Here is a 17,130-nt window from a genome sequence, read left to right on the forward strand (position 1 = left end):
GTGTACTACTAACTATACACAATGGGGGGGAGAAACTCAACTACTTGTGAGGTTTAGAGCAACGAACTCCATCTCGAACCACGAGTAGTAAAAAGGAACTGAGAGTGAGCCAGAGTGGCACTGCCTGATGGAGCCAGGAAGGGAATATGGCCATGACGTGCAAGTGACACCCTTCTACTTATAAGTAAATTTCTCCAGCTCCAGTGTACTAGTCATGCACATTCCTAAGTGGAATACGCAGCTGTATCTAAAAGTAGTAGTCATGATGTGTATCTGGTTGTATTTGGCTGATGAGTAGGGTTGGTTGGAACCTGGAATTTCCCTTCAGCAGGAAATTCTGAAAATATATTTTAAAAAAATTCTTTCTGCGTCAGAACAAAATCTCAAATCTTCCAATGGAATGGGAATTAAGAATTTAAAAAATGCATCTCACAAAATGAGGGTAAAGAGGATCGTTGAGCGGGCTGGAGACTCTGAAGCCCTGCTTTCAGGCTCCCCAACTTGGAGAGTGGAACCTAGAAGTGCTGACTGCTATGGCTCAAACAGGTCTCCAGGATTTCAGCTCTGTGGCAGCCCTCCCTGGAGGGTTGCCACGAAACCTGCCTGGTTTCTATCAGAAGAGCTGACAAAACTGACACATTCCTGTAGACATTTTTCTACTTGCTCTAGTGATGTGGCTTCAGTCCCACGCTGGGGAAATAATTAAGATGCCATGGGAATGGATGTGATATAAGTACATAGACTAAATATAAAAAGAGATACCATAAGCATAGAGATGTTCCTCATCTAAAATGTACAGGGTGCGCTGGGCACCTTAAATGCCAATTTCTAGTTACCAAGGATTTTAAGTTTTCAATTTCTGATCAACACCATGATTCGAGAGAAAATATTTCCCTCTTTGTTCTACATTCACTTACTCTGTAGTGTACTTCCTATTATCATGTTTAGCTATATGTTTCAATTAAAAGTAAGGGAGAGCAGCTAGCTGAGATGTTCTTTTGCTAGACTGAATTTCTTCCATGGTTTGGAAAAAAAAAGGTTACCTAAAATGAAAAGGCATCTAATGACTACACTTCAATTATCCCTGCACTATTTTGCAATCATAAAAGATTACAAAGACCACGGAGACATTCAAAAAGTGTTCTACAAGCTTTTGTCAAAATTTCTGAAGTTAGGAACGTCAAGTTTGGCACTTCATTAAAGCAATCTGACTCTCAAAAACGTTACGCACCTGAAGCTCTTACTGAGTTCAGCTAATCACGGAAATTAGAAGTCCAGATCTGGCTTCAAATGCCTCTACTTAGGCATCCAAACTTAAAATGACACCCTTAAGCATTCATCTGATCCATAAAATAGAAAATATCACTTCTCTCCATTAGTCTTTAAGAGTTCATTTAATAGAAAACAATTTCCATGAGCAGATTTTCCAACTACTGTCCACATCTTTTCACAGTACTAAGCATGAGAGATGGCATGGTAGATTTCTAGCTAGTTGTGGACCAGTAATCATACTAATTTTGAACAACAACTCAAATTCCTTTCTTCTCCCCTCAAAGCAAATCATCATCCCATATTTAAAAGAGCACTTACCGTATATACTCATTCATAAGCTGAACATTTTTGGTAAAAAAGTGACACCTCAAAGAGTGGGGGTCAGCTTATAAACAGGTCTACACCAAAATTTGATGATTTTGAACTCTATGGAATCACTGAACTGAACATCTAACACGTTGTTGTTTCGTTTACCTGGAGCGTCTGCAGGCATGGAGCCCCTCGGCTCCCTGTGGCGCCACTTCCCACAACTCCCATTGGCTGGGAACAGCGAACCGCAGCCACAGGGAGCTGAAGTACTCCGTGCCTGCAGACGTAAACAAAAGTAAACAAAACGTCCCAACCCACCAGCGGCTTACCCTGACACGCCAGGAGCCAAAGTTTTCCAACCCCTGAAATATAGGGTCGGCTTATGAAAGGGTCATATAGTTTTTGCTATTTTTACCTATCCGTTTGGGGGGGGGGGGGGATGTCAGATTATAAATGAACAGGCTAATGAATGAGTATATATGGTAGTTTATAAAACAGTAGTTCATAACAAGACTTCACTCAATAACATTCTTAGAGTTTGGTATTAAACATTTGTCATAACTAGGTGTCATGTGCCAACAGCACTATGTATAACCTGTGCTTTTGTACGGAGTATAACTTATTTACTACTGTATAAGTTATACTCCGTACAAAAGCACAGGTTAGGATCTTTAATTGTGAGCATTAAAAAACAGAAAAGTATAAATATTACAGTCTCTCAAATTTCAGCATGTGTGTATCTGATCACTTCATATTGCAATGTTGTCAAGGCAGTTCATACAGGTAAGATTTGCTTTTCATTTCAAATGAAGTCACACAAAAAACTCTCCATGCAGGAAGTCAGTCCATATGATGCAGTTTGGGGGGGAGAGGGGATGGAGGAGAAAGTCAACCACTGCATGCTCTCCACACAAATTACCAGTTTATGATCTTCATCATCAGGAAAGAACCACCTGGATAGAATCAGAACTTCACTGCATAAGTTCTCTACAATGAAGAATCCAATAAAATAATTAGCTTCAAAACATTTTTCACAAGGGCATTAAGCAGAAGTACTGTGTTTCCATGCACATTTTTAAAAACTGAACTATTCTTTTAGTGACAGTCTGTACAGAAGCTTTACTTTCAGTTTACAGAAACAGCAAGGACAAACGGTCTCACTTAGATGGTCAATTCATAATATAAGCTTATATAAGCTTGTCTTGTAGCACTACTACTGTATATTACTTCAAAGTTTATTGCAGTAATTGAATATTCAAAGATTCTGTACTTCACATCCTCAGATTTTCAAAGTTATGTCTGTATAATAAGGTGACTCACATTAGATTCAATTTATGCAGTTAACCCTATACAACTGGACCTCCAGTCGTGCTCCAGGACCTACTCTTCCTACCTTTTAATTCCTTTGTAAAAATCAAGGAGTTTGTTTCTTTCATTTTTGGGGAGAGCGGGAAGAGCAAAGATGACCCATAGAAAGGGTGAAATAAAAAAAGGACTGTGCCTTAATTTGTTTGGCTAAGAAAGCTGCTTTAGCTTTAGAAATTTAGTTTAGAAATTCAGATGCTGCCTACATTTAAATCGCTGATGCGTACACCTGGAGAACTAACAGATACCAAACATGTGAAACCTGATTATGGCTCTGTATACATTATAGCCTGACCTGTAATTTAGTAGATAGTTATGACACAGTAAGTTTAATTAATTACACATTTCAACATAAAGACAGAAAAGTTGCTGTGTCCAATATAACTTTATGCATAAACATAGCATCCTACCTGACCTTATTTTTAGGAGTTCATTCTGGCACACTTAGGTAGTTATCCTGGAGTCACACAGCAGTAGGATACCCAGGAAATATGGGTACTTCTCCATTATGGATTTATTACTTAAACCCATAATCCCCTGGCTCAGGGATCAAATTTACCATTTTTCCTTCATTTCAGAATCATAGAATATTAGGGTTGAAAGAGACCTCAGGAAGTCATCTAGTCCAATCCCCTTCTCAAAGCAGGACCAACCCCAACTAAAACATCCCAGCCAGGGCTTTGTCAACAAGCTGGGCCTTAAAAACCCGTGGCACTGCAGGATGCTGGACGTTCTACATTACCACTAACTGGTTAATGGCATTGGTGGCTTTGCACCTAGCAACAGCATAAGGTGGAAAGTCATTGTGTAATAGGATATTAACTAATTAACAGCAATAATTCCCCTTTTCTCCCAACATACAACACTCAGAGTATTTGACACTCTAATATCTATATGACTCAAACACATGACAAACATGTGGAAGAAAAGCTGCATCAAAGACCCATAATCTCCCGAATTACCAAATATGCTTCTCCAATGAGGACCTGAAGAACTTCTGCCTTACTGGGGAGACAAAATGTGATATTCTGGATACTTCTAGAAACAAACTAACTTTTGAAAAGTTATGTAGAGTGCTGATAAATGCTGCTTTCATTTTATCTAAGATTAATTAGACTGGCTAATGTGGAAAAAGTTATTGCCTCAGGTCTTCTATAACGAAGATTCTGTCTTCATTACGCAGACTACAGCAAATGTGACATCTCACATTGAGGGTCCTTGAAATAGCAAAATGGATTTTCCTTAAGGAGCAGTTCCAGATGGTGTGGCAGTAAGGATAAAAGACAAGTAGTAAAAGTTTCATCCACCCCGCACTTCCATTAACCAAATTGTCTGTATGACTAATCATTGCTAGAGAAACTAGATAGGTTTTATTGGACCAACTTCTGTTGGTGGACAATACAAACGTTTTAGCAACGCAAAGCTGCTCTTCTGAAGAATGCGACATCCCATGTCTACTTCGGAAGAAAAGCTCTGTGTAGCTCAAAAGCTTGTACCATGCACCAACAGAATTTGGTCCAATAAAATATATTACCTCACCTACCTTGTCAATCTCATATCCTGGGATCAAACACAGCTCCAACAACACTGCAAATAATTATTTCAAGTAGGAGTAAATACACGACATTCACACTAAAGGTGTTTGTAATTGTGACAGTATCTGAGCGAAATATGACTCTATAAATCATTGTTGCAACCAGTTATGTATTTGCAACAAATCTTGTACAAAATGTGGCATGTAAGATGTCTATGAAATGGTTATGATTTGCTAGTTACGAATATGCGAACTTTATACATAAATCATTTTTGGTATTTGAAGTTATGAATATAGGCTCTATACCCGGATTTCAAATGTTTGCTCCTGGGGCAAGGCCCACAAGGTGGTTAGCCAGCATCTCTTGGAGGGACTATTCAAATTAAGTAGCTCATGAAGAAACACTTAACTGACGATGGACCACAGGAGATGCCCATCTGAACTGAATGGACTGTCCTGCAAACATGCTGTTTGAGATATAGGTAATGGCTTCTACTGCGTCCAAACCTTCATGCATGGACATGTGACTCCAAACACTCTCTTGTAACGTGTAATTTATCCAATAGCTGTGCTGAGGGCTTTGTTTAAAACAATGGAGTTCCCTCCACATGTCAGAAGACATAAAGGGCCCTGGAAATCCCTCCATTTTGCCTCTATCCTGCTCCAGCCACCAGACTATGAATTTATATTAATGGGAGTATTCTAACTAAGGAATTGAGGACCTTCCAATGATTTGGAAGCAGCCAGAGACATGACTTAACCCAGCAGTTTACTCTGTCATTGCTACAAGCTTGAACCAAGAACTCTGCATTTATTGTTATGTATTTCTTTTAATCAAGTTTAACTCTCACCTTTCTTTCTTATGAATAAACCTTTAGATTCTAGATAATAAAGGATTGGCATCAGAGTGATTTTGGGGTAAGATCTGAGTTATATATTGACCAGGATGTGTGGCTGGTCCTTTGCGATCAGAACCTTTTATTTGATGAGACTGGTTGTAAAGAACCACTCGTCTTTAAATCCAGTGTTTTTGTGGTGATATAAGAACTGGAATGCCTAAGGAAACTGCTTTTATGACTTTTTGTTAGCCAGTGTGGTGAAACAGAAGTTTACTTTTGTTGCTGGTTTGGTATACACCTCTACCCTGATATAACGTGACCCGATAGAACACGAATTCGGATATAACGTGGTAAAGCAGTGCTCATGGGGGCAGGGCTGCGCACTCCAGTAGATCAAAGGAAGTTTGATATAATGCAGTTTCACCTATAACACGGTAAGTTTTTTTGGCTCCCAAAGACAGCGTTATATTGAGGTAGAGGTGTATTTTATGGAACAATAACCACCAGTTTTCGGGGGTGTTTGCCCTGTTTTTCAGCAGTCTGTCCTGAGTTTGTCACTCTCAGTTGTGACCCACTGAGGCACAGTTACAGTAATGCAATAGGAAACAGACACCACCACAAAAATAACAGCTTTTGGATCATTCAGTCTTTCTGTTCAGTGGCAATATGCCATGTATCCCAAAATGTGAACTATGAAATACAATACCACTGCAGAGCCTCCATCAACATTAGTTTTTGCATGTGAATTCAGCGCGGATTTTGGTATTTACACAAATAGTGCTTGATAGAGTTAGACAGGGGAAATAATTTTGGGGAATTTTTTTGCATTTCCAAAGACCTTAAGCTAATTCTAGTACTTGGTTCCATATCACACACACTTCAGTTTACTACATAGTCTAAGAAGAACAAACACAATATGTTCCATAAAATGAGACGTGAAAGATGCTTTTGTAATTGAATATTTTTGTATTATCTACTGTAATGATTTAAATGTCATTGCCCACTATGAAGTAGAATTAAAGAATACACTATCTAAAATTCCAGTATGTAGGAGAGATATCTTGATGAGTTTATTTAGAGAAGGGGGCTGAACATGAAGAAATTACTGAAACAAAACCAGGTTTAAAAAAAGGTTGCACTGCGTTCTAAAAAAATGGCAAGGTCTTTTGCCATTCTTATCTCTTCCAAATGTAAGTTCCATAGTCTAGGTCTTGCTCTTGTGAAAGGTCTATGTTGCACTCATGAGCCTCTATACTTTGATGGACAGTACTGGTTCCAGTGGAACATGATTGTCATGGTAGAGGCAATCATGTAACTAGGGTCAATTCGACAGAAGGCCTTAAATATCAGGACAGACTTTGAACTGGATTCTTTCCAATGGGTAGTCAATAAAAATAGCTAAGCACGGGATGAGGTGTTAACAGTGAATTGTACTACACCAAGTGTATGGTCCCTAGGTCTTTACATCCAAATGCAAGTATCTTGGGCCACACTTTGCTCAGGCCATGAACCCTGATAGAGAAAAGTTGTAGAAACAGGGTGACCAGATGTCTTGATTTTATAGGGACAGTCCCATTTTTTGGGTCTTTTTCTTATATAGGCTCCTATTACCCCTCACTCCCTGTCCCGATTTGTCACACATGCTATCTGGTCACTCTATGCAGAAAGAGCCCATGGATGTGCGCTCTGGCAATACCCTACTATTCCAAACATATTCTGCTTCTCAACAGTTAGCTGAGCCATAAGAATTCAAAGCAGCCTAACACCACAAAGCCAACAATAGAATATCCATTCTATCCACAAGGGTATGCAGCTTTCTGTTATACACATGGACACCCAGGAAGAAAAACATGAGCAAACAGAAACAAACAAAGATATAATAGGATAAAAGAAAAGAAAAATATCAGAGTTGTGCCCGGTCATGGCTACATGTGCACAACAGCAGCTTTTGAAAGACTGCCCATGTAACTTAGGAATTTTTTTCTAATTTAAAAACAAGGCCTGTCAACATTTAGCAAGTTGTCCCAGCAAAAGTTTGGATTACAGATTTTAAATCAGATGTTGGAAGAAATACAGTATCCCAAACCACTACGTCTGCCTTTGAAGAACAGCCTTACTTTCAAAGACAGTCCAAGCTACTGGAAGAACAGAATCCCCTTCATTCTTCACATTTAAAAAAACATCAGTTAAACCTATAATTATGCATATGGAATATATAGATAGGCCAGATAAGTCCCAAAATTCTGTGTGACTGGATTTCTCAGAGTTTGTCCTCACAGGGGAGCAACTGCAAAATAAACTAGGGTCTGAATTTAAAGTACAATAGCTATTCTGCACTAGCATCCCACTGAGTGTCAGTATTAAACAAGTGCCTGCACATGGAGCTAATGCAAAGTACTTGCGTAATAGCTACTTCACCTTGTAGACAAGCTCCTACATTCAACAAATCTGAGAATTTTTAAACCATCATCTAAAAAGTATCTGACTACCTTAGTACTTCTCCACACACACATACCATTAAAACTCATCTGAAATATAAGAAATTTTGCTCTAGAACAGGGGTTCTCAAACTTCATTGCACGGTGACCCCTTCTGATAACAAACATTACTGCACAATCCCAAGAGTGGGGACTGAAGCCTGAACCTGCCCAAGTCCCGCCACTTAACCCAAGCCTCACTACTCTGGGCCGGGAGGCCACCACCAAATGCCAAAGGCTTCAGCCCCAGGCAGAGGGCCTGTACAATGGGGTCATGATCCATTTGAGGGTCCCAACCCATAGTTTGAGAACCGCTGCTCTAGAAAAATCAGGACAATTTCTTTCACTTTCACTGCAGTAAGCCAAGTAATAAAAAACTGGCTCATTTTTAAAGTACACAAGCTTTATTAAGTCTAGCCTCAAACTGAATTTGGTACAGTGCCACAAAGTTGGGTATTAGTAGTTTCATGCATGATACTACTTAAGATAGGACCAAATAGATCTTTAAGGAAAAAAGGTAATGGAAAGCTATACATCTAGTTAACTCTTTTCCCCCCTATGTTTTTCCTCTATATTTTTTGTATTTCCTCCCATCTTGCCTCCATATCATTCTCATATTGAAAACTAGTCTTTCAGAGAGATATTAGTATGGCAGCATAACTTATGCACTTTGAAATAATTAAATAACTACCACCAAACCCTCTACTTCAGGCTTGGTTACACTTGCAGCTGTAAAGCACTTTAAGTTAAATCAACCTTCGGAGAGCACGCTAGGGAAAGCGCTCCAGTCTGTCCACACTGAGAGCTGAAAACGCACTGGCGTGGCCACATTTGCAGCTGCTTTGGGAGCAGTGCATTATGGGCAGCTATCCCAGCATTCAAGTGGCTGCAATGTGCTTTTCAAATGGGGGAGCTAGAGCAGAGTGTGACAGGGAGTGTGGGGAGAGAGAGAGGGAGTCAGAGCGCACTATGTGTCTTGCCAGTGTGGACAGGGAGTAAAGTAGAGAGGTTTTATTGCAGTATAACGTGCAAGCAAAGTCACTGACTTTCAGAACCAGGCAAAATATGTCAGCATCAGCCAGACGAGTTACAATCTATCTTTTTTGGATGAATTGGTTTAGAAAGGCAATGTTGAAAATCCAGAAAGCATATTTGGTAGTTTAAGGTTACCTGCACCAAACCCAAGTATTTTGATCAATTAGTAGTGTTAAAAATATAACTAGAGGCCCACATTAAGTGCCAATTTGATCAGAGGCCCGGCTAGTAGCCTGTTAACGCAGTATCTATCTCTTCACTCTCAAGAATCTGCAGAATTTAAAATTGATGTTTCAAAACTCCCATAACGCAGCTTAGTATCATAGAAAGGCCTGAGTAGTTCAACTAGTGAAGTTGAAATAGTAAGTATTCTGTCACTGTCACGTAACAGCCATCTAAAAAATGCTAAGAAACCAAAATAAGATCTGCATATTTTTGAATGGAAATTGCAAAGAAAAGATTTCATTTTGACCTAAAAGTGAAACTGAACTGATTATATAATTGAACAGTACAATTAATACTGGCACATCAACATTTAGAAATGGAGTAAGGTACATTGGGACTTTAGACCAGTCCAAACACTTATTAGCAAACACTTACATAGCACTAATTTTACAGAGTTCTTAAAAAAAATCCCTTCCTGCAAGAATTTAAAGTCGACAAAGGAAAGTGTAGAGGGATCAAAATAGGGAAAGAAGAGGCAATATAGTATAGGAGTTTAAGTCAGTGATATAAAGTAAGCCAACAAAGCAGGCGTCAGGAAGGATTTCAAGGAAGAATGAGTGAGGATGCTTAAAGAAAAGGAGGATGCCATTCCAGAAGCAGGGAGCAGAGTGAAAGAGCATTTAGATGAGATTAGGAGGCAAGGAGGGGATAAGGGTGAGCAGAGCACAACTGAGATCAGGGGGCTAAGCCAAATAAGATGTAGGCAGGGGCAGACCTGCACAAAGCACTGGAGGAGAGGACAAGGAGTTTGGCAGAAGAGCAAGTCAAAGGTCACTAGAAAAATTCAGCTTCTTCGACAACCTTAACAGAGAAGAGAGTTGAGGCAACAGAGAAACGGGACTTGTTTGCACAGATTTGTACCACTTTATTGACAGTTTCAAATAGCTATAATTAAGGTAGCATGTCATACTAATATGTATGCAGTTAAACTAGCATTACTCCAGGAGGAATTGTGCGCCAAAAAATTCTGCAAAATTCTGCATATTTTATTTATAAAAACACAATATATCATCATCAGTTTCAATTATTTTTGGTAATTTATTTCAAAATACGTGTCAGTATTGCCTGTAACAATATAGACAACAAAAAGATTCAGGAGACGTTTTTTGACAACCAGATTCCTTACTAGGCACATTAATGCAGAACTCCGAGTAATACTGTATTTAGACTACAATACAGAACCATATTTCCCCAAACCCTCAGAAGCAGTGCAAAGGCTTGGGGAGATGGGGGTAACGGAGTAGCTGAGGAGAAGGGAAGGAGCTTAGAACTTGGAGGGTTGTTGAACATGGGTGGGAAAAGTATGGAACGGGTTTTGGTGGGGAAGACATTGTTAGGGAGCTTCCCCCATGCAAACCCTGGCTGACCCCTAGCCTCTCCCATTAGTTAGGCATATCTGCCCCATCCCCCTGGATCCCTGCAACCTCACGTGTCCTTGAACTCCCGGTCCCTATGTGCCCGTCTACCCCCACACAGACACCCACTCCCCTCAACCCCATGTGGCCCTGCACCCCATCCCCATGTGTTTGTGCCCCCACTCAGCCAATTCCCTGTCCCTATGTGGCCCTGCACCTCCACTCCCATTCAGCACCTGCCCCAGTCTTTCCTCCCCCAGAAGCCTGTATGAGCCCCTAGCTGACCTCCCAGTAGCCCCATGCTGTCTGTCTCCCCATAGCCCATCTCCTGACCCAGCCCGACAGGTACTGTGAAAAAGGTAGGCTCTCTCTCTTCTTTATCTAACCCCGACCTGCTATTTTGTTCTATCACCACAGTGCCCTCTGGTGGGTAAAAGGCAGAACTGCAGCAACTTTCAGGCAGAAGCTTTTTTCTGCGCAAAAAAATTAAAAATGTGCAGCTTATTAATTATGCATGCACACAGTGGAGCAGAATTCCCTCAGGAATATAGTATGAAGGTGCTTCTATTAGGATAGCTTAGTCCCATAAATTTAGGGAGGAAAGCTGTACCAATACAAGGCATCTTTATACTGGTATAACTGCAGACACACAAAAAGTTGTACTGATTTAATATTTTTTGGTTAAAAGAGACATGCAATCATACCCTAACCAAAACAGTTAAAACAGCACAAAAAACTGTATAGATCAGGATTTCTTCAAGATAAGCGTGAATTTAGATAGGAAAGAGAGGAGGGAATGAAGAGGGATTATGACAAATTAGGAGGAGGAGAGTAAGATACTGCGATTTATCAACTCAAAGTTATGAGAGAGAGAGAAGCATGGAGACCTCAGAAAAATACAGGAGGACAATAAGAACTCAAGAACTGCCATACTGGGTAAAACAAATGGGCTACCTAAACCCAATATCCAGTCTCTGATAGCGGCCTGTATGAGCTTCAGGGAAGTGCACAGATAAGGGCAGTTAGAGTGATCTACTCCTCTTCCCATCCCAGCTTTCAGCAGTCTGCAGTTTAGGATGGTTCCTGACAATCTTGAGTAACAGTCATTGACGGACCTATTAACCATGAATTTATCTAGTTTGTTTTTTTAAAAACCCAGTTATAATTTTAGCTATGACAACATCCCACGCCAACAAGTTTCACAGATTAATTGTGCATAGTGTGAAAAAGTACTTCCTCATATTTGTATTAAACCTTCTTTTAATTTCACTTGGTGACCCCTGGTATTTGTATTGTGGGAAAGGGTAAACAACACTTGTCTATTCACTTTTTTGACAACATTCATGATTTTATAGATCTCTATTATATCATCCCTTAGTCATTTCTTTTCTAAGATGAACAGGCCTAAACTTTGAGTTTCTCCTCATATGGGAACCAAACTATACCATACCATATCACTGGTCATCTTTGTTTCCTTTCTCTGAACCTTGTTCTTTTTGAGATGAGGCAACCAGACCTGTACACAGTATTCAAGGCGTGGGCATGCCATAGATTTGCATAGTGAGATTATGATATTTTCTGTCTCATTTTCTATCCCTTTCTTAATAGTTCCTAAGATTCTGCTAACACTTTTGACCACTGCTGCGCACTGAGATGAAGTTTTCAAAAGATTACACACAGTGATCTCTTTCTTGAGCAGTAACAGCTAATTCAGACTCCATCATTATGTATGTGTAGCTGGGATTATTTTCCTAATGTACACTACTTTGCACTTATCAACACTGAATTTCACCTGTCATTTAGTTGCCCAGTCACTCACTTTTGTGAGATTCCTCTGTAACTGTAACTTAAATAATTTTGTATCATCTGCAAACTTTGCCACTTCACTGTTAACTCCCTTTTCCAGATCATTAATGAATATGTTGAACCCACAGGTCCCAGAACAGATGCTTGTGAAACCCTGCTGTTCACTCTATCCATTGTGAAAACTGAACTTTTATTCCTACCCTTTGTTTCCTACCTTTTAATCAATTATTGATCCATGACAGGACCCCTGTTATCCCTTGACTACTTAGTTTCTTTAAGAGTGTTTGATGAGGAATTGTGTAGAAGGCTTTCTAAAAGTCTAAGTACACTGTATCAACTGGATCACCCTTGCCCACATTTACTGATATCCTCAAAGAATTCTAATTGATTGGGGAGGCATGACTTTCCTTTACAAAAGCCATGTTGACTCTTCCGCAACATATTGTGTTTCTCTGTGTGTCTGATAATTCCAGGGCTTTGCAGCAGAGCCTGGAGCTGGAGCACGGAGCAGCAGGTTTTGCCTGGAGCTGGAGCAGAGCCGGAGCACTGCTCCAAAGCCCTGGATAATTCTGTTCTTTACTACAGTTTATGCCAGTTTGCTGGTATTGAAGTTAGGCTCACCAACCTCTAATAGCCAGGATCACCTCTGGAGCCCTTTTAAAAAGTCAGCGTTACATTAGCTACCTTCCAGTCATTTGGTACCGAGCCTTGCTTCAGCAACATTTTATATACTACAGGTTGTAGTTCTGCAATAAGAGATAAAATTAAACACAAGATAAAGGTCTCCTGCTTGACCCAATTTTGCCTTTAAAAGAACTTTGCAGAGTCCTAGAGAAAGAGTGAGAGGACAGAACTAATCACTCCACTACTCCAAAGTAACTAGAGAATCCTCCTCTGATCTTCAGAAGACTACTGAAAGGCAGATGATTGAACATCCACACACAAATAAATGTCAAGTATCAGAGGGTAGCCGTGTTAGTCTGGATCTGTAAAAGCAGCAGAGAATCCTGTGGCACCTTATAGACTAACAGACGTTTTGGAGCATGAGCTTTCGTGGGTGAATACCCACTTCGTCAGACGCAGCAGTTGCGTCTGACGAAGTGGGTATTCACCCACGAAAGCTCACGCTCCAAAACGTCTGTTAGTCTATAAGGTGCCACAGGATTCTCTGCTGCTTACACAAATAAATGTGTCTCTTGTCCAAGCACATCATTTGCTATGAGAAGAGGGAGTAGCTCCCCCCACCCCCAGAGTTGGTCCCCCCAAAATTTTTCATAGCTCCTTGCCAGCTGATGCTCAAGTGTCTCCTTCAGGACCGTAGGTGGAAGGGGATCCTAATCATCATTTTGTCAACACCATCCTCTCTGCCCCAGATGGACAGGAAGCAGCCACAGCCTAGAAAAGAGCTGAGTACAGAGTGAGCCGGGCCCAAATTCCTGCCCAGGACCAGCCATCAGTGAGAGAGACTCTTCTGTTGACCACTGCCTCCCACCCCCATCTACATATTCTCCAGGACAGGACTGAAATGCTACCTCTTCCAGGATGGAATGACCCATTAACCTCCCCACAAATATGCTATCCCTGATCTTATCTAATATATTTAAATGGTAAGTAACTTGGTGCAGACACAGTCTTTTGTTGTGTGTGTAAAGTGCATAGCACAATGGAGCATCACTCTCTCATTGGGGAGTCTACAGTCTACTGTATACAAATACTAAAAGTTTTATAAGGCATATATACCCTAAAACGTGAAGGGTTAAGCCAACTGACATGGGTTAGAAAGATACTTCTCAGGTTATATGTTACTGGCCATTAGGGAGGTTCTTGAACCTTTTCCCTAAAGCCATTGTCACACACAGGATACTGGATTAAACGGAACATTGTTCTGATAAATAGGACAACAGTTATAAGTCAGGGAAAGCTGCACTTGAATTTTTCTGCTCTGAGATACAGCAGAACTATTACATGTACCACAAGCCCTCAATATGTACATTCTGACATATGCTAACCTGTACAGCAAATCTTCTATACCTAATGAATTTCACTGAAGTGCATCACTAATACAAAAGGTTTTTTGTTTTTATAAGTGGCAGCATTTTCTTTTGGATATGGCAAAATCATTCTTAATAAAAAAAGTTATAACTATGTCTTCCTTTCAATTTCAAGGTCAAAGCTTTCTAATTCACTTATATATACAATGTGACTTGATAATATCTATAGGGATAGTGTCATACTACTATTAATGTTGAGTTAGACTTCTATTCAGTTTCACAACGCAGAAGTTAGCGAGCCCAAAACAATTTGAAGTTATCAGTTACATATCCAAGACCACATTTTGTTTTATACACTAAGTTACTGGCTATATTTAAATACATAACAGAGTACAAAGTCTCTCAGCTATTAAGAGAAAAACTAAGTCTTGCTCTAGTAAAAGTTTGTATGGAATACTACCAGCATACGCTTGTAACAACTTTGAGAAACACAAGAATAGTTGTAGAAAAAAAAGTTTTGGGGAAAGCCATTATCATTTCTCAATGTAAGAAACATAGCATTCAATTACTTCATAGTAAGATCTGAAGCTGTCAGTAACAACCCATACACTCCAATGGCAATTCCAAAATGTATACCAACAAAGAAACTCACTTGAAGAATACCTTGTAAAACAAATCAACCTCAGACTAATTTATAGAAACCTCTTCTTCCCCTACTTGTTTCCTGTTCTCTGCCCCATACCATGTATCTATATTGTAGGGCTGGCCAAACTGTGCCTCACAAGCCACATGTGGCTCTTTTACCACTGAAGTGCGGCTTGCAGAGCCTCCCACACCCCTCCCCATTCTCCACCCACCAGACTTGGGGCAGTGGGGAGCTTGGGACACCTGCCTTGCAGCAGGATGGTGGAGTAGAGGCTTTTCAAGCACATGCTATTTAGAGTCAATTCTAAATTTTGGTTTAAACTTCAAAATCTATACTACTTTCAACTTCTGTAGAACAATTTCAGGAACTCAGACTGTTTCAGATTTTATCTACTTGTGAGACTAATGCCAAAATAGTCAGTCAGACCTTGGTCCCTAAACATAGGTTCCTAAGTAAACGTCCTGATGTTCAACAGTATTGCAGTTCCTACTGACTTCATTGGCTCCACTGTCCATGGGCAATGCTAGGTGTGAAGCCAAATCTTCCTCCATTAGTTGCTCAGAAAAGGAAGGCTAGCTGGAATCTCTCCAAGGGGCTGCCCCAAATCAGAGGGCTCTACCTTGACTTTTGCAACATGAGAGCGTGAAACTTTATCTCCCGACCACTTCACCCCTCTATTTTCTGGGAGCTGGAGTGAGGACTCTGTCTCCAAAGAGACCTAGTTTCTAATGCAATGTAAGGAGTCCACTTTCATTTCTGTGGAGCAACCATTGTCCAGTGCCTGCCTCTGCTGCTTCTTGGTTTTCTTAAGAAACTGACCTGAGACCTGTCATTTACACACAGCTACCCACAGAGTTGTGATTAGGAATAGTCAAAAGTGACAATACTTTAGTCACTGTTTGTTTGTTTTAAGATAGTAACAAAGCTGCTCCAATTTTGGGATTGTGCTGCAGATTTAAGCACCCACCCCCCTGCTTCTTTTTACACTGTTCACAAGTGAAAGGTGCCCTGTGCAAGTATACAGGCCAGACCTTTTTAAAATAAAAGGACAGATTTTGCAGAGGTCAAAAATTTTGTTAAACATGTTAAAATTATATAATGCACAAGTTGAGAAAAGAGTATGTACATCTGGGTACAGTGCTTAGATTATCCACAAATACAAAGTCTGTTGAAAAACTCTTAAAATACATACAGTACATAATCTGCAATAACCCAAATTTAGGTAAATTTGATGATACAGTTTAGATATTGGAATCCAAATATTCAGGAATATCACTCATGAAAAGTTACATAGAGAGTTGGTTGTCCAGTTCTGCTCATTATTAATCCTCTGTAATTTGGAATCTGTTTGCTCAGCCAGACTCTAAGCTTTTCCTCCACTTCAACTCTAGCAAAAAGGGGAATAAATTAAATTTGAGTAACAGATTTAAACCATCTGTTCCTACCTCCCCGCCCTCTGAGAGCTGAGCTGACACGTAAACACACGAAGGAGGCTGAAGGTGACCAGGCAGCTAGACGGAGGCAGATACACACCCGCTGCCCCGCCTCACCCCCAGACCCGCAGGAGCCCGGCGTCCAGCGAGGCGCGCCCTGTGCCATGGGCCCAGCCACGAGAGCCACCAACTCAAGAACACGGCAACTTCGAAAACGCAGCAGGCGCCCCCCATCCCGGGACACCAGGGGCCGAGACTGCAGCAAAGCGCCTGCCCTACAGGCACCCAGTGCGGAACTGGCAGCCGACGAGCCCCCGCCACAGGAGAGCGGCACCCCCTTGCCCGGCGCGCCCCGCCGGCTCCGCCCCAGCTTCCTGCACGATGATCCCAGCCCCGGCGCGGGACGGGGGCCGGACCCGCCCCAGCTCCGCTCGCGCGCAGCACTGACCTTTCCTGGCCCCCTGGCTGGGGCTGCTGCCGGCGCCTTTGGAGGTGTTCCTGCGCGGAGCCATGTCACCGTCTCTCAGGGGGACGAGCGGGCTCCCAGCGCCTGAGCGAGGACACAGCGGTGGCTTCTGCCTGACCCTGCGGGTGTAGCAGCCGCAGCCAAAGGGCCCGCCCCGGATACCGACTGATAGCCACCTCCGCCAATCCTAGCGCTCTCCTCGGCATGGGCGGGGTATCACTTGCGTCTTATTGGTGTAGACGTGAGGACTGGGCGGGACACGTTGCGCTTTTCTCTTCTCCCCTCCGCGAAACCGGTCGCTTGGAACGTGGCAACATGGAGCGAGTGCTCTCGCGAGGATTCCACTTCCAACCCAGTGGGAGAAGCGCGCGCTGTCA

General features: G+C 41.4%; 1 protein-coding gene across 15 annotated transcripts in view; it reads right to left on the reverse strand.

The window, feature by feature from the left end:
• The window catches only part of ASPH (aspartate beta-hydroxylase), a 522,004-nt gene extending 505,084 nt beyond the window's left edge, over nucleotides 1–16,920 (reverse strand). For 7 of the 15 annotated variants that reach the window (XM_075063044.1, XM_075063048.1, XM_075063047.1 and 4 more), the window contains exon 1: nucleotides 16,736–16,917. In XM_075063044.1, coding sequence (XP_074919145.1) covers nucleotides 16,736–16,799 — 64 coding nt within the window. In that variant the 5' untranslated portion in view covers nucleotides 16,800–16,917. Of the gene's footprint in view, nucleotides 1–2,500; nucleotides 2,569–16,735 lie in introns of all 15 variants that reach the window. The other 8 variants (XR_012655352.1, XR_012655353.1, XM_075063041.1 and 5 more) reach the window with 5 other exon arrangements.
• Nucleotides 16,921–17,130: the final 210 nt, after the last annotated feature.

Source organism: Chelonoidis abingdonii, chromosome 2 (genome assembly GCF_003597395.2).
Source record: "Chelonoidis abingdonii isolate Lonesome George chromosome 2, CheloAbing_2.0, whole genome shotgun sequence".
Taxonomy (NCBI): domain Eukaryota; kingdom Metazoa; phylum Chordata; order Testudines; family Testudinidae; genus Chelonoidis; species Chelonoidis abingdonii.